The sequence below is a fragment of the Schistocerca gregaria genome, chromosome 1, assembly GCF_023897955.1.
Source record: "Schistocerca gregaria isolate iqSchGreg1 chromosome 1, iqSchGreg1.2, whole genome shotgun sequence".
In the NCBI taxonomy this organism is placed as follows: Eukaryota; Metazoa; Arthropoda; class Insecta; order Orthoptera; family Acrididae; genus Schistocerca; species Schistocerca gregaria.
Genome location: NC_064920.1, coordinates 847,894,984 through 847,922,673, shown reverse-complemented (window position 1 = coordinate 847,922,673; position 27,690 = coordinate 847,894,984). Strand labels below are relative to the sequence as shown.

At 40.1% G+C, this 27,690-nt stretch overlaps 1 protein-coding gene across 2 annotated transcripts in view; it reads right to left on the bottom strand.

The window, feature by feature from the left end:
* Positions 1 to 12,447: 12,447 nt before the first annotated feature.
* The window catches only part of LOC126272659 (ankyrin repeat domain-containing protein 13D), a 106,294-nt gene continuing 91,051 nt past the window's right edge, over positions 12,448 to 27,690 (bottom strand). For both annotated transcript variants that reach the window (XM_049975681.1, XM_049975674.1), the window contains 5 exons: positions 20,040 to 20,190; positions 19,792 to 19,953; positions 17,399 to 17,499; positions 14,582 to 14,670; positions 12,448 to 13,244 (listed from right to left, as the gene is read on the bottom strand). In XM_049975681.1, coding sequence (XP_049831638.1) covers positions 12,995 to 13,244; positions 14,582 to 14,670; positions 17,399 to 17,499; positions 19,792 to 19,953; positions 20,040 to 20,190 — 753 coding nt within the window. In that variant the 3' untranslated portion in view covers positions 12,448 to 12,994. The remainder of the gene's footprint in view (positions 13,245 to 14,581; positions 14,671 to 17,398; positions 17,500 to 19,791; positions 19,954 to 20,039; positions 20,191 to 27,690) is intronic.

The following is a 27,690-nucleotide window of genomic DNA, read 5'->3' as shown; positions in this document are numbered from 1 at the left end:
TGGTTAATGTCGCTAGGCCAGGTCAGTCAATCATCCAGACTGTTGCCTCTGCAACTACTGGAAAGGCTGCTGCCCCTCTTCAGGAACCACACGTTTGTCTGGCCTCTCTACAGATACCCTTCCGTTGTGGTTGCACCTACGGTACGGCCATCTGTATCGCTGAGGCACGCAAGACTTCCCACCAATGGCAAGGTCCATGGTTCATGGGGAAGGAACCAAGTGTTAACAATGATTACACTATGCTCTATGCACAATTATATAACAAACCTTCCCCTTTCATTGCTTTCCAGCAGTCGAGGTTTTCCTTCTCTTCCTCTTTCTGTTATTAAATACCACTCTCGAATAACAAATTTATATTTCCCTTGACAAACGAGATAATTATTTTGCCAGTCATTTATTCTTTCAATATCTTCTTGCGATGGGCTGTGATAAAGCATTCTCTGTGCTGTTCATAGTTACTTACCCACATTCCTATTTTTGTATTCGTTATTATACCTACTTCTGCATTACACCTATTTGACTGTGTTAATTACTCTGTATTTACCTGATCATATGTGCTCTTCTTGCTTTTTTAAAATCTGTATTCTACCTACCTTATTAAGGGATGCAATATGCAACAGTTTTGTTTTTCTTGGTGATGGCAACCACTGGAACAGGCCCCACTCAGAGATTCAAAGGGGGGGGGGGGGGGGTTATTTTACCCAGAATGATGCCAACATGATTAAGCCACAGTGCAGAGCTTCATGTCCTCAGAAAATATAAAGTCTGCAGTTTCCCCCCTTTCAAGTGTTCACAGTATTGGCACAGCAAAGCCGCTCTGGCTAACACTGTAATGCCAGATCAGGCAATCATCCAGACTGTTGCCCCTGCAACTACTGAAAGGTTTGTTGCCAGTCTTGAGAGACCATGTTAGTCTGGCCTTACCACAGATAGTCCACAAGTGTGATTGCACCTATGCTACAGCTATCTATGGCAAGGTCCATGGTTCAAGTAGGCAGGGAAAAAAAGGGGGATGGGGTATTTGCAGATAGTAGAGCAATTCATGGTGTAACCAGCTTGCATTTTCATGAAGGAATAATATTCTTTCATGCAGCTCTAGTGAATAGAAAATCCACTTCCTTCTGTTGTGTAATAATGTTATCTTTAATCTTATCTTGGATGAGTGTTGAACTGTTTTCATTCTTTGACACTGTTTTACCCAAGGGCATGATACAAGGAGAGCAATATGGTTTTCTGATTTTCCTTCCACTGTGGTCACCTGAAGAATATGCTTGTCACTTATGGTCACAAAAATATTATAGAAGAGTTCAGTTTCAAAATTGAATTTGATCAAAAACAAGCTTCGAGCCTCAATGCTTTAGGTTCAAAGTTTTGACTTTGCTTGTTATTGAAAGTGATGTAACTTAACGAAGAAATTATAAATTAGTACAAAGTGTAGGTGCAAACCAATGAACCAATAAGATTATCTGAAACTTTCATTTTCAGGCTGCTGTTTGGGGAAGTATGGTATTTAAATTAAACATAAATAAAATTGGTTACATCCCTTTTGCATTTGTCTAAAAACATGTTTGCTATTTTCAGTTGTATCTGAATATCAAATTTTTAACAATAATGGAAATTCCTGTATGGATTAATAAGTATAATAAGAGAAAGGCAAACAGTATTCACACTAGCTTTCGAGCAATAGCTCTTTTTCTAGTAGAAGTACACATATTCACACAGACAGCAAATCATAGTGTATGTTTGGCTGTCGTATGAATGTGTGTACATCTACTTGAGAAAGAAGAGTGCTCAAAAGCTAGTAAAATTCTGTTCTCCGTTACATGTTTCTGTGCGCCACACATCGATCTGCTACAGCTGAGTGATTGCCTTTCCCTTATTTTACATATCATTTTTTTTGTTATTTAAAAATAAATAGTTGGTCATAGTGTCAATAAACTGTGTTGACCGATTCAATTATTTTCATTTTATTTTTTTAAATCTCATTCATTAAACCATAAACTGTATGATCAACTTTCATATAATTAAGTAATAAACTTTAAATACGGAGTTAAGGCCTTTAATTTGAAAATTGCTCTAAAATGTTATTTTTGCACTTTAACAAAAAGTTTCATGTGTCACTGGTTCAGCTTAGGAGTCTACACATCATATGACTCTGGTCAGTGTAATAGACAGCACTGTATCATGTTCTCATATTAACATAAGTTCCAACTCAGGGTGAGGGGGGGGGGGGGGGGGGATCTTATATTTGCTACTAATCTCATCTCTGAAGATTGCACTGTTTCTCATATAAACATCATTGTCTAAGAAACAGTATCAACTGATATCCTATTTGGAAAAAATTACACTTGATTTTGAAAGAAAAACATGAAATGAGTACAACACAGAGGAAATGGTATGTAGTCTCGATGACAATGGACAAATGGGTACTGTATCAATTGTAGATTAGAAAAAGAACAACACACTATACTGTGTAGCGAACTCTCAGACGTCTTCTTCCTAGAAAAACTCAAATGTTAACAGTACATTATGCTTTAGTCCACAGAAATATGCCCTATACTTGTGGTTTGTTGACTACTTCTGAAGGCTGCAGTACTATGCTGCTGCTTCAAAAAGAAAGTCATAAGACCGCAATCTACGTTTTCAAATGGCAGTTTCATGCTACTGTGTCTTCAACTGTCTCTTTCACGTAAACCTCATAAAGAAATCTCCCACAGCAGATCTGTATGCAATATTCTGAGTAAGGACAGCATAGGAAGGCCAAGATGTTTATTACTGAAGACCCAGTGTACTGCCTATGGACATTTTACAATTATTTATGGAATGGACCACAGTGGTGTTAGACGAAAGATAGTGACTAATGAATGAAAAAAAGGTGGGGGTTCAAACATTTTTTATGACTAAGAGCGTGTGAAGTGTATGTGCAAATTTCCCACTCGTCTTATACGAGTCTACTTACTTGGTGTACACAACCAACCTTCTTCTCTGGATAGCCGGCTTCGGGAATCTCTATAAACTACTTCTCCGAAGAATGATGCTAGTTACAGGAACCTTAACGACTACTTTTCAACAACTACTGGTATATTTGAGCTTCATAAAGAACAAAATTCACACTTCTCACATAAACAATTGACTTCTTGTAACTCACCTCTGTCATCTCACATTAGAAACAATTAAGTTACATTTACAACAGAGTTGGCTAGATAACTATAACTATTACAAACAAATTGTAAAATACGTCTTGCCTCCAGCAAGCCCAAGATAAAGAGTTTTTTCACAATTCAGAATCTCAATTTTTTTTTGTCACTAACAATAGTCACAATTACAAACAGCACAGAATAACACAGAAGTTCCTTGGTTCTTCCGTGTGCTTTCACTACAACTTCCATGGATCGCCCAACAAGTACTTGCCGGTGCCATTCAACCGCCGTGTCGACCTTTTGCTTGCGACTGATTTCAAACCTGCACACACACACACACACACACACACACACACACACACACACACACACACACACACACACACAGGTGACGCACAGTAGATAGAGTTCCTTTCTCCCACTCACACCTAAAATATTGTGTGATCAAGATAGTGGAAGGCCGAGTGGTTCTAGAATTTATGCGGAAATTCTCGAAACACTACAGGATGTTTTCAGGGTTGCTACAAGTTTCCCCAAGTGAAATTCCCTGATATTTCCCTTATTTCCAGACAAGTTTTAGCAGTTTTCACTGACAAATTTTGAGATCTCAAGGGTAAGTAGAGACATAAGTTGACATGTATGGACTTCCTTATCTCTCTTCTGTTTCATTTTGTTTTGTTTTACGGCACAAAAACAACTAGGATCATACACGCCCATGTCAAAACTGTGAAACACAAAGACAAAAAGAGGCCTTAAAAATGACTAAATGCCAATCCCCAACAACAGAAGACAGCTAAAAACAGGACATGGAGAAAGGTTTGTGAAACATGCAATAGAGGAATGGATGTCCAGAACAAAAAATTAAATGGCCTTCGCCATATTGCTACGACGGATAAAAGTAAAATACAGTAAACAGCCTGCATGTCATTTGCTAACAGCCGATAACTCAAATGGCAAACCCAAACAGAAACGTAAACGGTCAAAAAAAGGGCATTCTGTCAGGAAATGGCAGAGGGTTAAAAGTTGGGTGCAATGTCCACAAAGTGGTGCAGGAGTGCCACTTAAGAAATCGCGTTGGCTAAAAAAGGTAGTGCCCAATACGCAACCTAGTTAAAATGACCTACTCACAGTGGGAGGGCTGAGGGGAGGTCGGTCAAGCTGCTGGGAGAGGAGCTTATTCCCATGAAGGGAGAACCAATGGTGGTGACAAACTGACACCGCTTCCTGACAGATGGCAACAGAGAGACCATCAGAGGGAATGTAAGAACTAGTGGGCTGAAGTACGAGAACTGCAGCATCAGCAGCCTCATTTCCTGCCAGACGGAAATGACTAGGAACCAACAAACATCACAGTGGCTCCATCAAGGGTCAGCAAGTGAAAGCTTTCCTGGACCCGTTTTACTAAATGATAGACATTGTACAGTGCACAGAGGCTTTGAAGGGCACTGAGAGAGAGTGTGCAGATGACACAATTGAAACACCTGTGTCGCTGGATGTATTCTGTGGCCTGATACAGGGCAAAGATCTCAGCTGTAAATAATGAGCAGTGTGCCGGAAGCCAATACCAAAAGACATCGGCGCCAATGACGAAGGCACTATCGACCCCACTGTCAATCCAGAGCCATCAGTGTACACAAGGGTACTATTGCAAAATTCTGTGGGAGGGTCGTGAAACTGAAGGCGATAGAATGAGGCTGGTGTAGTGTCCTTAGGAAGCAAATGAAGGCCAAGGTGAGCATGGGCCGCCGCACAAAGCCAATGTGGTGAATGGTTCACATCCACCGGGAAAGTTGCAGGGAACGTGAAGTTAATCTGCCATGGCAATAACTAAAAGTGAACTCCAGGGGTAACGGAGAAGAGGGACACGTCCTGTACTGGTGATCAAAGGAGACATCGAAGAAGGCATACGTTGGGAGGCTACGCATGGCAGACAAAAGGCACGCATACCTGTTGAGGAAAAGGTCACAGCAGTAGTTCGCCAGCTTCTACATACAGACACTCAACCAAACTAGTGTAAAAGGTGCCAGTGGCCAAATGGAGGCCATGACTGTGGATGGTATTGAGATAGTGTAAGAAAAACAGACGTGCACATGCATAAACAAAGCACCCATAGTCTATTTTCGAACTGTCAAGGGACCATTACAAATGGAGGAGAGTGGTTCGATCTGTACCCCAAGAAGTACCATTGAGGACTCGTAGAACATTGAGAGACTGCGTACAGTGCGCTGCCAGGTATGACGTGGGAAGATCAAGAGAGTTTTCTATCGAGCAGGAGCCCCAGGAATTTCATAGTTTCAATGAATGGAAGAGTAACAGGCCCAAAGATATAAAGATGTTGGGTGAAACCTGTTGTGCCACCAGAAATTCATACAAACAGTTTTGTCAGTGGAGAAACGAAACCCATTGTCAACGTTCCATGAGTAAAGACAATTGAGACATCACTGAAGATGCTGCTCAATGAAACATGTCCATGAAGAACTGCAATAGATGACAAAAAGAGAGCCAGAGATGCCCGGCGGGAGAGCAATAGCAAAAGGGACAACAGTTGGGACGGAACACTGAGGCATACCGTTTTCCTGGATAAAGGTGTCCGACAAGATAGAACCCATACGTACCTTGAAAACTCAAGTCTTTTAAAAATACCTCAAGAAAAGAGGGCAGGCAGGCAGCTACGGAAGATCCATGTGTAGAGAGTACGGAGAGCACCAGTCCTCCCGCAGTAGTTGTAGCTTTCTCCAAACTGAAAAACACGGCCACAGTCTGGGATTTCCACACAAAACCATTCATTAATGGTCAACTGCAGAACGGTGCAGTCAAAATCCACACTGTGCAGTGGTTAGTAAATTATGAGACTTGAGCCACCACACCAGCCGGACATGAGTCATACGTTGCATCACCTTGCAAACACAGCTGGTGAGAGAGCTGGGGCGGTAGCTAGAAGGAAGATGTTTTTCCTTGCCCGGCTTAGGTATGGGTCTGACAGAGGCTTCACACCAGCATCTGGGAAACGTGCCCTCTGCTCGAATGTGGTTGTATGTCTCAAGGAGAAAGTGCTTGCCCCCAAGAGAAACGTGCTGCAAAATCTGAATGTGAACAGCGTTTGGCCCTGGGGCAGAGGATCAGGATGAAGTGAGAGCATGATCTAGCTTCCTTATAGTAATGGTGGCATTGTAACACTCACAATTCTGAGAAGAGAAGGGTATCGCCTGAGCCTCCTCCACTCGTTTCCAATGGAGGAAGGCAGGGTGACAGTGGGAGAAGCTCGAAATTTCCGCAAAATGGCGGCCCAAGGTGCTGGAGATAGCAATATGGTCCATGATGACACCGTCTGCTACTGCCAGGCTCGAAATTGGAAATGGATCTTGGTCCCAGAGAGCCGTCTGAGAGGAAGATGGGGTGGAACTGTTAAAAAAATTAGTGAATGAAATCCAGCTAGCTTTTCTGTTATCCCCAAGAACGCGACGACATTGTGCACCTATCTGTTTATAATGAATGCAGTTTGTCATCATAGGATGACAGTTAAAAATGCAGTGAGCTCATCTCTGAGTGCAAACTGCATCGTGCCACTCCTCAGTCCATCAAGGGACCGGGACACGGCATGGTAAAGAGGAAGTGCCAGGAATAGAACGTTCTGCAGCGGTAAGGATAACGTTTGTAAGGTATTCCACCTGATCATCACAACTGGAGAAATCATGTTCATCAAAGGTTGCCAGGGATGAGTAAAGCCTCCAGTCAGCCTTAGTCAGGAGCAGGAGTCAGCAAATGGATAGCACATGGGAAACTATTGCTGAAGTAGGTGTCACAAAGAATGGACCACTCAAGACAGTTGGCAAGATGTGCAGAGCAGAAGGATAGATCTAAATGGGAAAAGGTGTGCAAGGAGTCTTAAAGGAACGTGGGTGATTCTGTGTTAAGGCAGAAGAGGTTAACTTGATTACAAAAGGCTGCCAAGAGGGCATATCTCTGATAGGTTCTGGGAGAACCCCAAATAAGATGGTGAGCATTAAAGTCACCGAGCATCACAATTGGGGGAGGTAGCTGCCCAATAAGCTGGAGGAAGTTGGTCTCAGTGACATCGAACAACAGAGGATGTTAATGGTACAAAGAGAAAAGGTCAAGTGAGGAAGGAAAAGGCAAACGGCAACAGCTTGACAACGAGTAGTCAGGGAGATGGGTTGACTATGCACGTCATCCTGTACGAGCAGCATGACTACCCCATGAGATGCAATGCTGAACTTGGGCAGAAGATCAAAATGGACTAGGAAGAAATTCAAAAGCTCAAGACAATCATGAGGACGCAATTTCGTTTCCTGAAGGCAGAGTACAAGTGGACGTTGTGATTTTAAAAGCAGCAGTAAATCCTTAATGTTGAATCGAAGGCCACAAATGTTCCATTGGAAGAGTGTCATGATGAGGAAAAAATGAAGGGTTATCATCTTGGAGGCTGCCAACTGCAATTCTGCAAAGACTCGCTGCTATAGGGCACAGAGGCAGGAGGATTCTGTTCTAAAAATTCAACAGACGTGTCGGCTTTCTTCTGCTGTCGGCCTGCAGAGTCCTGCAAGGAAAATTGGCTTGTGGTGCATACCAGTGACACAGAGGCTGGCCAGGTGAAGGTACCTCATTGCGGCACCATCAAAGAGGATCTTCACGTCGGTGAAGTAGAAGACCATTTGCCTTTGTTGGACTTCTTCAAGCCTTTCCGATTAGCAGAGGAAGATTCAGGTGTTGGTTGGGTGGAGAAATGTAGAATGTCTTCACGGGGGCATACCTTCTTTCCTTTCTGGCCAGCCAGTTGTGTAGCTGGTGACTTCACCCCATGATGCAAGAGTTTGATGGCTTGTTGCACATCTGGATGAGAGGACAGCAATGCTACCACAACACTGGGTGATTTCACAACCTCAGAGCTGGATCTGAAGTCTCATGTCTGCATGGCCATGTCATTCATGGAGCAAGATGTAATAAGAACAGTACTGTAAGTGCCAGACAGTAGAATGCAGGATTTGCGACTAGCCAATAACTCACGAGCGACTGGGTAAAGAACATTTTCATTTACCTGGACAGCCTGCTCATTGAGATACATGGGACAATCTCAAGAGGAGGTGGCATAGTCGCCAATGCAACTGATACAGCAGGGAGGAAGAGATGGACAATCACCCTCATGCACAAACCTACCACACATTACACATTTGGCTGGGTGTCGACAAGACATTCAAGTGTGGTTGACAGGATGACATTGGTAGCAGCACATCAGGTTCAGAATATTCAGTTGGACTGTGAGAATCTCATAGCCTGCTTTGGTCTTGGATGGAAGCACCTCTCTATCAAAGTTGAGAAAGAGTGTGCATGTGGGCACTAAAGAGGCACTTACCTTTTTCATCACCCAATGGACGGCAGTGACACCCTGATCAGAGAGGTGTGTTTGGATTTTGGCCTAACAGACTGTTGAACAGTTTAGTGTAAATAACACCACAGGAAGCATTCAGAGTTTAATGGGTCTCAATACAAATAGAATAGCCATGGAGAAGTGAAGCGGCAAGCAGTTGTGCTTGAGAATCAGAATTAGTCTCCAATAGCAAAGTGCCATTATGTAAACGAGAGCAGGATTTCACAGGGTCGGCAACTGCATCAACACCTTTCTGAATAATAAACAGATTTACCATTGTGAAAGACTGAGTTGGGTTGTTTTGGGGAGGAGATCAGACAGCGAGGTCATCAGTCTCATCGGAGTAGGGAAGGACGGGAAAGAAGTCGGCTGTGCACTTTCAAAGGAACCATCCCGGCATTTGCCTTCAGGGATTTAGGGAAATCACGGAAAACCTAAATCAGGATGGCCAGACACGGGATTGAACCGTCGTTCTCCCAAATGCGAGTCCAGTGTGCTAACCACTGCGCCACCTCGCTCGGTGCGAAAGACTGACCGTCTTCAGTACGTGAAACCATGAGGAAATGTGGTGCAGCTGGAAGGGTCTTTCAGTCATTAGGCTAATTCCATTTTGTAGACGTTGATTGTGAAGACGATTGACACATTACGAGAAATCCCCCACAATTGCCAGCGCCTCTGATCGCATGCTCCTTCCAAATCACCCGCCTTTGGTGATTGGTCACATCTCAGGTCACACCTCCCAAGCACCTGACAGAGGGACCAATCAGCAATTTGGGAAGGTAGCAGCTCAGGCAATCACCCCTCCCTGGGCCTGGCCTGTACCAGGGGGTACTTGCGAATCCTACCTGTCAACCAGGATCTGGGAATTACAAGTTACCCAGTCACCTGTTACGCGCCAGACGCATTGGCCGGCCTTCAGGAGCGCACAGGAGAAGACGAGGGGAAGAGTCTCAAAAGCTGAAGCAGAGGAAGGATAGGAAAAGGTGAACGAAGAAAGGAAAAAGGAATGAAAAACAGTGGTGAGATTATTCTTATGTCAGCTAAAGACTGTTCGGAACATTCCCAAAAACACCCCAGACACATTCCCCAAGGGATGGGAAAAAGGATAGCAAGAGGATAGAGATGCAGCATGGAAGGGAAAAGATGCTGTGAAGCATGGGGCCCCATGGTAGATTTCTCCCCCATGTGAGCAAAAAACTTAACACCAACATCTTTTTTAATGAGATGTTTTTAGATGGAGAAAGCAAGACAAATGTCGTGTGCGTTTCATTAAGACCACTGTTGTTATTTTATTTCAATAAAACGAAATGCATTTGTGATAAAAATGTTTCCTTGGAGATTTAAAATAACTTCACTGATTTCAGAAATAACCTCAGAAAAAAGCAGGTCTCTTGAAGGAAGTGTATAAGGCAGGAAAGAGTTGTGCCAACACTATAAGTGACCACCAATAACATGTTGGTTCTACTATGTTCGTTACTGTCAGTTATTAGTCACTATGTAATGTCTATTATTTTACAGGTATTGTGCGATTTTTCTCTTGAGACATATCGAACAAACTGCCTCCAACTGCCACAATTTTCTTCTTCTTATCGTCCATAATTTTGAATATATAAATTATCTTCCAAGTGCCAAAATGTACTAGAGTAAATAAAGTGTCTATAAAACGCCACACTACATAATGTACCTATGGTGAGACAGTTGCAATTCCTGAAATCCATTGCCTGTAGCCTCTGGCCTGTCGAGGAGAACTGCCGTCCTGGGTCCTTGGATAAACACTGCCATCCTGGGTCCTTGGATAAAACACAAAAATCCGGCACGTTATACCACACACAAACAGACTCGGACTGCAGGCACATTGGTCAGACTAGATCTGATGGGCAGGGCTTGCATATTAGTTGGAAATGATGAGCTTCAGATAGGCAGGTTCGATCCATTAGAGAAAACCACAGAAATGGCCTGTGGTTTTGGGCCATCGTGGAAGTTCACTTGTTTGGCCAGCTATTCACGTGTCACAGACACCATGTTGATAAAATGAGACCACGTTGATCAATCCACGCAACAGATAACTTGCATAAATACTCTGATAATCGGTGTTCACCGTAAAGGTGATTGCTGAGCCGCAGGCAGGCATGTAGAAACGAATCACACTCTCACAACTAAATTTTTGGCCATAGCCTCTGTCAGAAAACAAGAGCATACACACATTCACTCAGACCCAATTCATGCATACAAAACTGCCATCTCCAGCTGTTGCATCAACAATCTCTGAGAATTAGATCCAAACAAATCACTCCTCCCGCCTTCCTGCCTCTTGTCAGCAGCTGCTAGGCTAGTGGCAAGAAGTGGTGGCAGCACTGACTGCAAGCTGAGGGGAGTGGTGGGAACGGGAGAAGCAGTAAGAATGAAGGAGTAGGGAAATGGCGCACATACTCAGTTGCGCACAGCCAGTGACTACACATGATATCTCAGTAAGCAAACCATTTCATCTACAGAGACAAAAATGAGATTTTTCCAGTGGTTTTTTCAAATTTCCCTCATACACCTGAAATTCCTTGATTTCCAGAACTTGTGGCAACCTTGTTATTGCTTGAACTCCTACAACTGCAGAAACACATGGTGTTAATGAAATTTGAAATGTTTATTATGTATTAATTTTTACTTCTTATAGCTATATTCTAGACATAGTTACATGACTAAGCTTGACATATATAACTGAATAGGCTTCCATGGCCAGGGTCAGTTGACATAATAGTTTTCTAAGTATCATACTTTGTCATAATGTAAAAAAACGAGAACCCAACGTTTTGGCCACAGTTACAGTGTCCTTCTGCTGGGTCTACTGAGTAGCGACTGAAATGTTGGATTGTCCACTATAGTTTTTTACATTATGATGCAGTACAATACTCAGAAAACTCTTACACGAACTAATCTTGATACAGTCCAATCATGGCCTGTGAATGATTTAGCATTGAAAAGAAAAAAACTAACCAGCCTGACTGTACTATATAATAGATTTGGCTTAACAGCCCACATGGAAAAAAAATGTCCAGTTGAATAACACCACGAGAATTACTGCTGATGTTATCAAATCAGTCTTTACGCAATGACTGCCAGTAAAAAGCTGCACTCCACACTCCATCTTCTTCAACTGCACTGTGTAAATGCTTTCACTAATGAGTACAAACATTTTGAGCATGGATAATAAAACCAAATCAGTCTATCAAGATACTGGTGCCACAAAGAGTAACCAAATTCCCTCTTGGAAAGGTGGGGGGGAGGCAAAGGTCACTGTGGGAGAGGAGTTCAAGCTTACCAACACAGATCACAGGAACTGGAGAATGGACTGGACAATCATATGCAGTGCCCAAAATCAACAGGATTCGACCTGACAGGCAAAACGTGGTCAATGCAAAACTGAATTAGAATCCAGTGTGGCTGGTGTGTGTCATTTTTATTTATTGTTACACACACACACACACACACACACACACACACACACACAGAAACAAACAAATAGGATACCAACCATCCCTACTTTGTGCCTGCAGAAAACCACTGACACATCAAAGAAGAATGCCCCATATACAACAGCAGACCAGAAGATTTTCTGCTGACAATTCCAAAGTCAATCGATTATACACAAATAACGAAGATGTACACTTGCAAGGTGTTATGTTGTATATATTATGCTTTACTTTCGATGTATTATTTTTTCAGCACTGTGAATCACCCGCTACACAATGGGTGAAACAGATAGAGCAAACATACCATGTATTTTAGTCCACTTTTTAATGAAATTTCAAGGTTTAAATATGCCAGAAGTATCTGACGCACTGAGTACACCTGAAACTAACTTTGAATTGAAATAGGTTGCTGTAGGGTAAATACATACTGACGGGTAACTTATTTAAAAAACATGAATATGCCATAGTCAGCTTTTATTTCTGGCTAGACATAACAAAGTAAAGATAAAATACATCTCTTTCTTGTTTGTACAGGCAGTAAATACTTTAATGGTGCTAAATAATACATGTACAATTAGTTCTGTGGCAGATAGCACTTCGCAGAAAAAAAATTCTGAGAGTTTGCTTAGCAAATCTTCATTAGTTTGTGCCACATCTGCAATTAAAATTTTTCCACTTGCCTTGATGGCTATTCTGTAAGTGAATTGCAGTTTCTTTCAGTACAAGAGCTTTACTGAGAGTAAGCACATATCCTGCATAAACTGTTGACACCATTCTGCAGTTTCATTATCATTCCTCAAGGAAGAAGAAATTGATGCAACTGACAACTGATAAGGTTAACATAACCACGAAAAGATTACCATTTTCGAAGCACATATGCTACACAGGTCTCAGCAAGGTCTCACACATAAAACGTGTCAGTAATGTAGAAGTCAGACAGCTGAAAATAATTTGTTAATCTGTGGAACTTGGCCAACAGTGTGGAGAACAAACACCAACAGGTGTCACTTATCAGTAAGTGATAATTCTAGCACACGTTTCAGTGTCTCCTCTTCTTGTTGCCTCTGCCGCTGCTCTTCTTCAGATTCGCGCTGAGACAAGGCCAAGGCGATTTGCAGTTCACGCTCCACTCGTCCATCAGGCCCCCTCTCCGTCACATTGGCAGGTGGTGTCCACTCCACAGTGGGTGATGATTCCTCAGGACTGGGGCTTGATAGGTTGTGCTGATACAATGCTAAGCTGGCCTGGATCGCCCTACAAAGCAAAGCATCTACTGCAGAAGCAACAAAACTACTACTAGTTACTAGCAAGGTAGATGTAAATTGTATTGTGATTAAGTGTATCTCAGTTACATTAACAGGAACAACAACCTGCAATAAGAAAAATCAATGTACTATTTTCAAACCCTAAATTTGTAGAAGGAGCTACTGTACATTTCACTCTTTATTGATATAGAATATGCAATTTCAAATGTGGACAAAAAGGGAAAAAATCTTATGTGAAAATGGAACTTATGCATTAAATTCCTTCAGTGAAATTTGTAGTTTCAAGTTGGGCGTGGGGCATGTAAAATTTTCGACAGGAAATAAAATACAAGAGGAACAGAAAGAAAGATTTGCCGCTTTTCAACACGATGCAGTCTCTGGCAGGATAGCTGCTATTAACTGTTAAGGTGTGGTACAAATGCACACAGTAATACTCCGTATAGAATAGAAATTTCAGTTTATAGACAAAGGAAAAATTGGCCATACTTATCTTCATAAGGTGGTCCAACTCCCAGTATTGCCAACAAACACTTAAAACAGAAAGTAGCACTCCTACCTTTTGCAACTACAAGTGCCTTCTTCAGAAGGAAAGAGGTATTCGTTGTGGAGTTGGAAAAGGAAAGGGGGGGGGGGGTTGCACACCGTAGTTCGAAACAGACCCAGAAGTTGTAAGGAGCGAAGAACGCAAAGATGAAGGAATTTAGGCCGGAGAGCAGTAGTTAAGCACATTAGTCAACACAGAGGGGTTTCCTCTCAACTTATTAGCATAAGAGTGAACTAACCTCCACCCCCTTTTTTACAACCTTCCTAAAACAACTCATCTTTCCTCTCTGAATACAAAACATACAGTTTTAAAAGATAGGATTAATTCTCGATTTTTTTTTTTTTTAATTTTCTGCTTTTTGTTATTTTCGTGTTTATATTGGTAGTACTGGGAATTGTCCCTCCTGAAGCTAAGTTATGGCCAGCTCATCAGGTTTTCTGTTAAGCTTAGAAATATTTTTGCAGTGATAGATACTAAGAGTCTATTAATGCTACTGATTCTGGGACATCCTTACATATGCTTTTACAGATTTTATTCTGCAACACTATTATTCTTTAGGTGAGCATGGAAAGACTTTCTGAGATCAGAACAATCTTTCATTTACAGTAAAGGTAATACAAATAGGTCTCTTATCACAATTTCCAAGCAGGATCAGTGTGGGAGATTATAAGGATTCAGTAATCCATTCTGGACACCCTCGTAGGCACTGCAAATGTAGAACCGCCAGGAAAATAAAACTTTCTTCACACGTACTAAAAGTATTTGGGTGGATATTGTCTTACCTCTGTAACTGGCGCTCCTCCTCAGCTTGTACATTTGGAGTGGTAGGCCGGGATGGACGCTGTGCTCTTAAGGCCTCCCAGATATCCACCTGTTAACAATATTCAAAACATAAGGAAACTGGTGATTTAGAAAACGAAAAATTAGGGTCCATGCCTACTTAACAAAATTAAAAAAGAATTAGATCATTATCATTACATACGCATCGATGAGTTTTAAGCCAATAATATGGTGAAGAGAATTAAATACCCAAAATAGAAAATACACAATTATGAAGTCAGACCACTACTCACACTGATGATGAGGTACTAAGTTGGTGGCAAGTAATCATGTGCTAGGTTGGTGGAAAGTAATCAGAAAGAATGGTCAAATGTTCAAATACTACTTTCTGTGGAGGAGTGAGCAGTTATGAAGCCTTGTGATGTGGGTAGGGGAGGCTAATGGGGATCAGAAAGTTAGAAAGTAAGTCCATGTCACTAGGGAAGAAAAGAACCTCTTTCAGTTAGAGTTTTTGTATTTTTATGTATGTCAATTTCCTAAATTCTCAGCTAACTTTCAGAGAACTATGAGTCTCGAATAATGGCAAGAATTCTAGAAATATTACAAAATATGTATAACACAAGATACTTTTCACCTGCTTGCATGAAGACCTGCCAGAGTGAATGGGCTGGCAGCCTGTCCACTTTGGAAGAACTGTACTGTGTCAAATTGTGCTGTGTTGAACGTCATGTGCCAAGGTATTGGCTTACCTCATAATTGGAAGAATATTTGACTAAAATATGATTATTATGAGTTATTTAATATTTTTGTAGGTTGTTGTATGTTAACTGTTGTAGTGAGACAGAGGAAGGGGGGCATTATAGCTGCAGGCGATTGAGTTGCAAGCATCAGAAGTCTACCAAGTGGCAAAGATTGTATATCACACTGCAGCTGGCTGCAAGCAGCATTCCGACAGCCAAGGAAAACAATGAAATCATTATTAAAATTGGTGGTAAAGTTGTTCATTTATTCATTTTAATGGTTCTAAAATGTAATTTTAGTAGTAGTACTGTTTTAGTTGAAGTTGAGAATGGTTATATGACTGTAATTCTTAAACATTCCAGATGTAGCCAGGCTTGATGGTATGAGTGAATCATTGGTATTATTGATTTTAAGAAAGAATTGAGGTTACACGGGATATTTCATAAGTTGATGTTCAATTACAGTAAAGTACTGAACATAATTTGGGAAGTTGTCTTGGCCAAAACAGGTTGTTATAATCCATACAGGACTGTAAACAGTCTGTTGTGATTTTACAGGTGCACAGTTGTTTGATGATAGTTTCACAAATAAAGTCTCTGCATGGCGGGAAAAATGTTAGTGAAAGTAAAATGTTTTACAGAGCTAACTTGCAATGGAGGCCTGTCCGCATGTATTTTTCAATCTGAAACAACCAGACGTGTTGTGTAGTATTCACTGACTATGTTTTATCCTTGGAAAGATCAGTCTCAAGTATCACTTTTGCAGCCCATAAAGTACTGACTGTAACCTTTAATTTGACAGGCTCATTTTTTGTGCAGGCAAATAAAATCAGTTGATTCTTTTAACACTACTGAGAAATTTGTGTTTACATTTGGCTTCATCAACAGTCAACATATTGTCCTGTAAAAAGCTATCTCATGGTTAATTCTGTATGTAAGATGTACCATGCTGCTCCTACTGAAATGGCTATAGCATGACTTTTCAATTTCCTTAATGTGGCTCATCCTCTTAAAGATATTATTGTATGTAAGAAGTCGGCAACAATTTGTTAACTGTTGAAATGAGGCATTTAACTCACAAATTTCCACCTGCTTTGAATGAATTTCAATAAAATTTATGATGGCGCAGTATAGTATTGAAACAGGACATCCTCCTCTAGCATTACTTTTCCTCAGCAGTAGTTGTCGATTCCAGTATAATTTTTTGAATTTTGGACAGATTACTATTATCTCAACAACATTTTCTGAAAACTTTCATATACTTATATTTCCAACTAAAATTTATGAAAAGGAATTACTTTATAAAATATTTTAGTTTTGATGTGGTAATCAGTAAGTACTAGTTCTGAATATACAGTTAAAATCTTTTTTATAAACATTTGAAATTATGAATTACTTTCAGACTTAAAATTTCTTTTTTTAATTACACAATCCTCTATTGTTTACTATGTTTATTTCTGAAATCATTTATGAAATAATAATAAAAATTAATAAGATAACAAAAAGTAGTAGGAATTCATTTGATAATAAAAATTGTAATTCCTTTGGAATACTGTTACTTTTGTAGAGTGATGGAGTGGTAAGATTGCCTCTGACATGATCGGACATATTTTTCTATAACAGGTGCGAACAATATAAGTTCGTCTTTGTTAATGTGAAAAATCAAAGTACTGTATGATATCCTAACTTGTGAGAAAATTCAGTGAAAAATATATTTAAATCAAAAACTTCTGGAACAACAATCTCCCAATTTATTTAGTTCAAACCAACCATGAGGAGCTGATGTTAGATTTTCAGCTTCGAGAATCAGACCCTTAGACAAGAAAAACTGGAGAGATCTCATCTCAATGTGAGAAACTAAGTAAACCTGAAAGAATGTGACTACTTTTAAAAAAGTTATGTAAATATAACTATTAAGGAGATTAAACTGAAATTTCACTTATGTTACCATGTTTCATCATAATAAAATTTATATGCCAGTTGAAAAAAGATTTTAACTTTTCCTCATACAGTGTCTTCAAGTGTTTGCATGTACAGATATTGATTCCTGCAAAAGGTTTTATATTTCTTTAAATATACCTCATCTTTTTCACTGCCCGCTTCAATAAGAGACTGCTGAATTGCAAACTGCAGCAGTTCATCTTCTTCTTCCATACTGAACTGTCTGCGTACCTCAGCACCTGGAAATAGACACATCACTGAAATACATTATTTGCACTTGATGGCAATTTACATTCATTTATCATGAATCTCAACACAAGCCATTTATCAGAAATTTTTACATACACTCATTTTTGAATTCATCAAATGTTTTAAATAATCCCATGACAGTCCTTCAATTTGACATAAATTAGGACAGCAGATTTTTGTTTTGTTTCAAAGACATGATAAACACTAACATTGTCTATGCCCGGATCTAGAAACTACCCATCCACATATTTCCTCACTGGTAAAACTTAAGTCAAGACAGGAAAATGTAACCTGCATCTACTCTCAACTATCAACTTCGGTGCAACCATAGCACATCATTCAGTGTGGGCATGATCATAAATAAACTCCCCACTTCTATTGGCTTTATTACCAAATTGTACTCAAAAGGTTAGCATGAAACTCAGCTGAAGAGCACGTAGCTCAGTGTCCTTCGCACATCTTCAAGTGTTTCCATCCTGGGCATTTCAGATTATGTCCTCTCCAAATCCAACTTATAGATCAGCTTTTCTCAAATGGATGTTTTTTAGTCTCACAACATGCCTTCCTAGTTATCCACCATCCCCTACCCCATCCCTGCTCTCCATTCAATCAATTTCAGTCTTCTTGTTCTCAGTACCAGACATTCTTAAAATCACATCAGACTGCATGTTACTTGGTTGTTTTAAAAATGTATACATGTAGTGGCATTATACATTGCGCCTTTTGGAAAGAGTAAAATCTATTGCTTTAAGAGTGCAGAATCAGTGCATATGAAAGATTTTCTGATATGACAGCTCTCTTAATGCAGTACCACAAGGGCAAACACATACTTCAGCTCCATAATCTATGCAAACGGGATGTATTTCCCGGTGGAGGAAGGCTCTGAGTTGCAGCTTCTTGACTGAGCACAGTCCAAAAGGATGTCAGTTCTACACATACAAGTCTGTATGTGGGTAAACACTGCTTAATCTATGCATACTTAGAAGATATCGAAAAAACCGGTTGTACCTTGAACTCTCAATTAATGGGGCTTAACAGCCACAAGTGGAAACTAATTTTTTAGAAAATTTAATCACAATTTTTAAAAAATATCTTTTAACTGTTATACAGATAAGAACAAAACAACAACCTGACTTCATCAAATAATTTTCCACTTTTGTAATCTGTCTTACCAAATCTCCTGGAAAAGCTTTGGGAAAGAGTTGATGTTAATTAATCAATGGTGAAATGCACAATCTTTTCACCAACCTGTTCTGTCATTTTCATTCAAAGTTCAGTATTTATGAACACTTTCAGTCTAATCTCATGTCGCATGTTGACTTTCTTTGCTGAGTGGTGGTGGTGGTGGTGGTTAGTGTTTAACATCCCGTCGACAATGAGGCCATTAGAAACGGAGCGCAAGCTCGGGTTAAGGAAGCATTGGGAAGGAAATTGGCCGTGCCCTTTCAAAGGAACCATCCCGGCATTTGCCTGAAACGATGTAGGGAAATCACGGAAAACCTAAATCAGGATGGCCGGAGACAGAATTGAACCGTCATCCTCCCGAATGCGAGTCCAGTGTTGAGTGGTGGTATGTTGATAATCTATTATGTAGGACTCATTTGTGAAATTCTTTATTTGTTGTATTACTGATCTCTACTCATTTTAATGTTTTCATCTGCTTGTGTATTATTACCTAGAAAACAAACAGTTTCTATCCCAAAGTTCGTCCCTCCTGCTCAATTTTCTTGCTCATGTAACTCAATGAACAGCACATTTTTCAGCTTAACCTGCAATGGGTGATAAAGACTAAATGCTGTTTCAGTAACTGCCTTATCATAATTTGCATAAACGTTGCTCATTATATTTTAAACCTCTGTTTGTTTTCCCATTGTTAATGATGTTTCCTTGATCCCAGTTGAGCTCTAGCACCCATATAGTGTAGCTGGCCAGGAGGAGGAGGAGGAGGTCATCCAAAAACTTTGCCCATTTTTTATCTTGTGTAAGTACCTCCCAACCACTCAGCACCTTAACTGTTTGTTGACTTATTATCTTTACTCCTTCGAATATTTGTATTCCACACATGATTTTCTTTAAGCATATTCTATACAATTTACATTACACATTGCCAAATTTCCATTCAATCTCTAATCGAAGTTCTTTGAAATACACCAATGCACTAAGCACAGGCAAGAATATTACATTAGTGATATAAAAAACCACCCTCATAAAATTAATAATGAAACACTGAACCAAACTCAACTTATTCAGATACTCATTAACAAAATTCTGAGAAGACTCACCCATTTTTGTATATGATGGTGGTGGTACAAAACAATTGTCCTCCACAACACAACTTATTCTATCCTCTTCACGTACGATCGATACTCCCCCAACTTCTTCATCCATTCCGAATATGTTCCCAAAAGTAATTCTTGCATTCAGAACATGGAACAATGGAATTTCTAGGAAGAAATAAAACTGTACATAAATATAATAAACAAAAATCCATATTAAGATGAATCATCATTAGTCTGAGGTCACAAAATACCTATTTTAACTGGAAATCCAGCAGGAAGCTGCATCTGTATGAAATCCTTCAGCTTGGCAAAATGTGAACTGGAAATTGCCATCAGGTCAACTATTGGCATGATCTGTTCTTGCAAGCTGAGAGGATAGTCTTCACAAAGCCACAATGTAGCCTAGAAAATTCACCCACATAGTAACACTTAATGCATCCATATTTTAGATTTTGTATTCAGCAGAGATTCATGTAATAAATATCAGAGCAGTATTGAAACTATCATGTGGACCATGCAGTTTGGGGTGATTTATATTAGCAGCAAGAATATTATCTGACTCAACTCAAATGTAATGTTCCCAAATGAGTTGCTTTTGTTGTGGTTGTGACATGCCAAAATAATATTACACAGCATGTTAAGGGTCTTGTGTCGCCTCAGCCCATTACGGATAGAATTACAGTCACGTGTAAGGAAATTGTATGGTTATGACAGCCTAATGTTTCATGATGTTATATGTGGTGTATGTACACTGTTGTACAGAAATAAAACATCAGGAGGAAAGCAAGAATCTGTCCTGCCTGGTGGGACAAGAGATGCTTGTATAACCTCTCTCTGAGTAGCAAAAGTGCAGAACTGCCAGCTGGAATTGGTCATTATTGCACATCGTGGTGGTGGCATCATTCAAGAATCACACATGATCGAAGAAGGAAATCAACTGTTCTTTTTCTAGGTACCACCTGGCATTTGCCTCCTCGTATGCAAGCTTCAGAAAATCTAAATATTTTTAATACAAACTCTCCAAAATGAGGCTGAAGTGCCTAAAACAAGTTGACAGACTGTTTCAGAAGTATAGCACATGCTTGGAGAAAAAAAAAAGCATTGCCTAAACGAATGATCTCTTCCGAACTGTTTCTGTTATCTGGTAATTTGTACTTGAATTACACAGACAATGGGAGAAGTGGAAAGTCTAATCACCAAAATTTTCTGTAACAACTTTGGAACATGCCTTCAGAAAACAAGACACAAGAATTAAAATTGTAGGAAAGGAATTAAACCATCTGCAATATGCTGGTAGATACAAAAGATAAACTACGAAAGACGAGAGAACAATGCGAAAAATGAATAATCAACTAAGAATAAATTTGAAGCAATCAGAGATAAAGATGACACCTAATAACATCGAAAAATCACTGTTACATGTAAATAGCATCCAACATTAATAGGAGGAGCATCCAGTAAGTATGCAACACTTTTTCTCTCAGCTACAAAACAATAATTTTCAACATAATCTACATTCAAAGCAACAGCATTAGGTCACCATTAGGTGGGAGGGCATGGTACCACTCTACTAGTCAATGTCTGGAGTCTGTTTTGCTGCATTAATAACTTCCCCATCATACAAGTACTGCATCTAGCAGAGTGCATCCTTCATTGGGCCAAAAATAATGGAAGTCAGAAGGTCTGAGATCCGGGCTGTAGGTGAATGAAGAAGATTAAAGTTTCGTGAGCTCCTCTTGAGTGCACAGACTTGTGAGAGGCCTTCCGTTGTAGAGTAGGAGGAGAAGTTAGTTTGCATTTTTGTGGTGACGAACATGCTGAAGTCATTTCTTCGATTTCCTGAGTGTAGAACAATACACTTCACTTCAGAGTTGATTGTTGCATGATGTGGGAGGAAATCAAACAGAATACGCCCTTCAAAGTCCCAGAAAACAGTAGCTAAGACTCAGCTGAGTGCGCAGCTTTGAACTTTCTCTTCAAAGGAGAGGTGGTGTGGCACCACTTCATGGATCACGACTTCGTTTCTGGTTTGAAGTGATGAACCTACATTTGATCACCTTTGTCAATGTTCAATCTGCCTTGCAACATGGCAGCAATTCTGCACAGATGGTCCTTCATTGTTCTTTATCATCTTCTTTTAGGCAGCGAGGAACCTGCAATACACACATTTGAATACCTCAACAGGTGGACAAGTGTGTCAGTAATATCAACAGACATGTCTAGTTGTGCTGCAAGGTGTTTGTTTGTGATATGTCGATCACCTCAAGTTACAGTGTCCGAACATTCCAACATCGCACATTCCAAAACTGCAGGAGTCACAGATATGTGTGATCAGCTAACACACAGATCAGACAGGTCTGCGCAACCTTGTTGCGATGATGACAGACACCTCGTCCAAAGACTCATCATGCTTTTGTTCTCTGCCAGGCCTTTGCAGACATCTGCAAGTGCCTTTACATATCTGTCGTGTTCTGGTTTTCCACCAAAAGAAACTCAATGACAGCTCTCTGCCTGAAATTCACCTCTGTTAAAGACCCCATTTTGAAGGATAGATATAGTGCTGCCACCTATCGGAACTTCATGAAACTATAGGCGCTGAAGTGGGAATATGCCATGATGTCCAGAAATTTTGCATTTTTCATCCAAAACTGGCTCAGAAAAAGAAAAAATGCTGCATTACTCACTGAATGCCCCTTGAACAATCAGCAGTATACATACCCCTGAGGGACCTATCTTTCAGCATGAGTCAGCAACTGAAGAATATGGTGGTCATGTAATGGAGCTTGTAATTTCTTACAAAGGGAGCACTACCAGCAAGTATAAAAAGAAATATCTTTAATTTGTTTATGGCTTTCAGAACTGGCCCTGCATATAAACAAGACAATAATATTGCTGCGGGCTGTGTTGTACGTAGTGCAGTGTTCTGGTTAGCGCTGCAAATCCGACCACCAGCAGTTATTTAGAATTTATTATTTCTGGAAGGTGTTGAGGTATCTTACATTTGTAATGCTTGTATATTCTGGAATGTTCACTGTTCGTATAAATAGCAGCACTTTCCACCAAGAAGTTCAGTTCTGTTCTGGCTGTATGTTTGCATTCATAATAAACTTGCTTTCATTGCTGTGTGTTATATTTCATTGATGACCCTGCTTTCAGATTTGGATTTCAGTGTGGCTATGAGGTTTAGTGGAGATACCAGGTACTTCACAATGGTTAAAGTTAAGCAACATAAAAACAGTAACCTAAACATACAGGAACCATACAGAATACAAGTAGTACAGCATTCCAGAGATCCTGTAGCAACTGCATGTTTGTGTTGCAGATGAATGTCAAGTTCGTGTCATACCAGTGAAGCTCGTGTGTTCAATGGTGTAGTGTCGTGTGTCGAGAGCACTGTATTTTCTACTAGGTTTTTATATCTCTGTGTATTGTTTATTCCTTGCTGTGAACTTGTATATGCTTTGTATGTTCTGTGTTTTGTGTTCCATTCTCGACACTGTCACTCCAGGTTACAGTAGTAATTGCTTATGGACATCCTCTCGAGTATCCATAAATTCAAGAATGATTTACTTTAGAGGTTACAGTCTGATTAGTGTGTGATGGACAGTAATAATTGCTGTGCTCCCTGTTCGCTAAATACAGTTGTCATGCTGAAGTATTTTGCTCCAATAAACCTTCAGTCTCAGTGTGTTCACGTTTTGCAAAAGTCAGACAGCCCAAATTGAGCTGTATCTGACAATCCATATTTTCAGGTGACCAATGGACTCCAAGACAACAGAAAGCTAGCTGCACATCCGATATCCATCAATGCTTTTTGAAAATGCTGGTCAGGACTGAGTCATCAAATACAACAGGTGTAATGACATGAGGTGTTTGGAAAATGCATGCTTTTACTTGGTCAGCAAGCCCAGCAACAGTTCAGAACAATGAAGAGAAGCCCAATAGTTGGGCCAAAGGAAGCAAGTCCACTTAGCACAAGAACAACTGAAGAACAGGGCCCAATGACAACTTGGTCAGCAAGCCCAGCAACAGTTCAGAACAATGAAGAGAAGCCCAATAGTTGGGCCAAAGGAAGCAAGTCCACTTAGCACAAGAACAACTGAAGAACAGGGCCCAATGACACAGCCATGCATACAGTGTGTTTTGGCCCTTTGCAACATTGTAAATCCAAGCATTACTGAAGTTGACAAAATTTCACATTTGGTGAATTGAATCACAGAAGGATGTTACAACAAAAGAATTCATCTGGTGGTACCAGCGCATCAAGGACAATTCAACAAGAAACTGTCAAATGAAAGAGGTGTGATCAACTCCCGAATGTGGTCTCCATGTGAGTTGTGGAAGACCACCATGACCTCTCCTCTGCCACATGTTAGGTTATATGAGGATAGTGAGAAAAAACATTTAAGCTAACAAAAAGAATCAAATGATTTCAGATTAAACAGCACATTTAAATTTGACATAATACAAGGAGTAGGGATATCCTAGTATTTGTTAATGGTTGATGAGATAAAATTACAAACATGAGTGCACCATGGTATTGATACATGCGGCTGCAACCTTGGTGCTATAAATTATATTTACATGTTATAGTAGTGACATCTTACTTATATGATGTAAAGATGACATAGTAATGTTAACAACTTAATCAGCTACTCATATGATTGCCCCAAGTGGGTTAATTCATATTTTGAATTATGTTAAATGTGCTGTTTAAAATGAAATCGTTTGATTCTTTTATTTGTTTAAATGCTTTTATGTACAACACAAGTTTCACATACCTGTGTTATTTGCACTTATTCCTAAGTAATGTTCTACCACATATAACAGGATTTACACGCCTGATGATACGTACATCATAAATATCGCTGCAAACCTCACCAGTTAATTAATGAGTGAGTAGAATAAGTAATTGCACTGTATTGTATTAATTTTGAATTGAGGCAAAATTACTGTTTATGTTTATGAGCAGGCAAGAAGTACTGGAGGGCAGTGTGGAGGGTAAAAATCTTAGAGGGAGACCGAGAGATGAATACACTAAGCAGATTCAGAAGGATGTAGGTTGCAGTAGTTACTGGGAGATGAAGAAGCTTGCACAGGATAGAGTAGAATGGAGAGCTGCATCAAACCAGTCTCAGGACTGAAGACAACAACAACAACAACAACAACAACAACAACAACCAACTTATTCCAGTACTCTGTATAGCTCTTGCCTGTTTATGCTGTCAAAGGCTCGTTTGAAAAAGTTGGTGAACAGGAAATTCAGATCTATATCATATTCATAGAACTACCCCATCATTTGTGTTATCTCCTTTGAAATACTCTCCTCCACAATTGATACACCGCTCCCAACATTGTTTCCACTTCTGGAAGCAGTCTTGGTACACCCTTTGCTGGATTGTGGAAGAAAAAAAAAGTCCCCAGGGGCCAAGTCTGGACAGCACAGAGGACGAGACAGCACAGTGGTTTCATGTAATAATCACGCACTAGCAGGGATGAATATGCAGGTACATTATGGTGATGCAAGAGCCACAAACTGCCTCGCCACATTTCAGGCCATTTCCTTCTTACATTTTCTTGCAGGCTTCACAATACGTCCTGATATTACCATTGATTAACAGTGAACTAATCCTCCAAAGTCAAAGAAAACTATCAGCATGGCTTTGACATTTGACCTCAACTGAGGAGCTTTTTTTGGTCTTAGAGAACCTTTCCCCACCCACTGTGAAGACTGAATCTTGGTTTCGACACCATAACCACAGACCTATGCCTCATCACCAGTTATGATACTCTCAAGGAACATCTAATCCTCATTTGTGCGATCCAAAAGCTCTACACAGATTGTGAGGCGAAGGTCTTTCTGGTCATGACTCATGAGCCGTGGGATGAACTTGGAGACAACACGAAGCATTCCAAGATGCTATGTCAGAATTTCATAACATGATCCAACTGAAATGTTACAATCATCTGCAATCTCTCAGGCAGTCAGTCTTTGGTTGGCACACACAACTTCATTGATGTTGCTGACATTAGTGTAGTCGGTAGACATCGAAGGACTTCCTGAATGAGGGTCACCTTTAACTTCCGACCTGCCATTTTTAAACCATGTGAACCCTTATTAACACTGAGTATGGCTTAAGTGCTCATTACTATAGGCTTTCTGCATCATTTGGTGTGCGCCTGTAAAGGTTTTCTTGAGATTCATGCAAAATTTAATACAGACGGGTTGCTTCTCTAACAATGCTAGCTTGAAATTCGCAAATTGTGCGACACAATGTTCTACTCAATACAGCACTGAATAGTAACTAAAAGGCATATAACAATGAAACTTCTAGCACTTACACATTAAACACAGGTATGTGCAGGGATCCAACTGTATTTCACTCCAACACACCACTGACAAGAAATTATTAATATTCCAAATTTTTTGAACTGAACTAATATCAGTGCAAATAAATGTGCATTTTTGAGAATTATTGGAAGCTGCCTTTGTCCTTTGCATAACCTACAAACAAAGTAGTAAATCAGCATTTGTGATTTAGTTACTCTAGCAATTATTGCTACTCAGGTAGTTGACTCTGTGTGGAATGCACAGGAGGGTTTCTTAGTTTAGGTGACTCTCCATCGAATCCAGATAATGTTAGCTGTAGGAAACGCAGAAGTATCAGCGTAAGATCAAAACAAATGCTTCCAATAGGTGCAATAGGTGAGAGAATTAAAATCCAAAAGGTAAACTGGCGAAGCATTTATAACAAAGTGCCAGAGTTTGAAGAACTCCTGAAAAGCAGTGAAGCTCACATAATACTGTACACAGAAAGTTGGTTGAAAACTGAAATTGATAGTAATGAGATTTTTGGGGATAATTTAAAGGATAGGCAAATGGGAAATGGAGGTGGTGTATTTGTCACAGTAGACAAGAAACTCAAATCCACCGATTGGTTTGTTTGGGGGGGGGGGGGGGGGGGGCAAGATGTGAGATCATCTGTCCTATCGGATTAGGAAAAGATGGGGGAAGGAAGCCGGCAGTGCCCTTTCCAAAGGAAACATCCCAGTATTCACCCAAAGCGATTTAGGAAATCACGGAAAACTTGAATCAGCATGGCTGGATGTGGGTTTGAACCAACATCCAGTGTGTTAACCACTTTCAAATCCACTGAGATAGAAACTGAAGCTGCTTGTGAGATTGTTTGGGCAAGACTCAGTATCAAGGGTGAGCATAAAATAATTGGATCCTTCTGCTGCCCACTAGACTCATCTCCTGCTGCAACCGAAAACTTTAGAGAAAAAGTCAGTTTACTTGTATGTAAGTTACCCAATCATACCATAATCATCCAACAGTCAATTGGGAAAATTACAGCTAGAGAGATACTGAATAAAGCACGTTTGGATGTCAAGAGAGCAGTGCATGATGCCTTCAATGACTACCATAGCAAAATATTGTGAAATAATCTTTCACAGAACCCAAAGAAATTCTGGTCATAAGTAAGGGATGTCAGTGACACCAAAGTTGGTTTCAAGTCCCTAGCAAATAAGACAGGAACTGAAACTGAGGAAAGCAAAGCAAAAGTGGAAATGTGTTACAGATTTTCAATTGTTCCTTTAGAAAGCAAAACCCAGGAGATTTACCCCAATTTAATCCTCGTACCACTGAAAAGATGAATGAAGTATGTATTAATGTCAATGGAGTTGAGTAACAGCTGAAATCATTAAAATTGAACAAAGCTCCAAATGGAAACTGTGTACTGAATTTGCAGCTGAGTTAGCCTCTCTTCTAACTATAATCTATTGCAGATTCCTTGAATAAAGAGCTGTGGCCAGTTCTCGGAAAAAAAAGCACAGGTCACACCAAGCTACAAAAAGGGCAGTACAAGTGATCCACAAAGCTACTGTCCAATGTCCTTG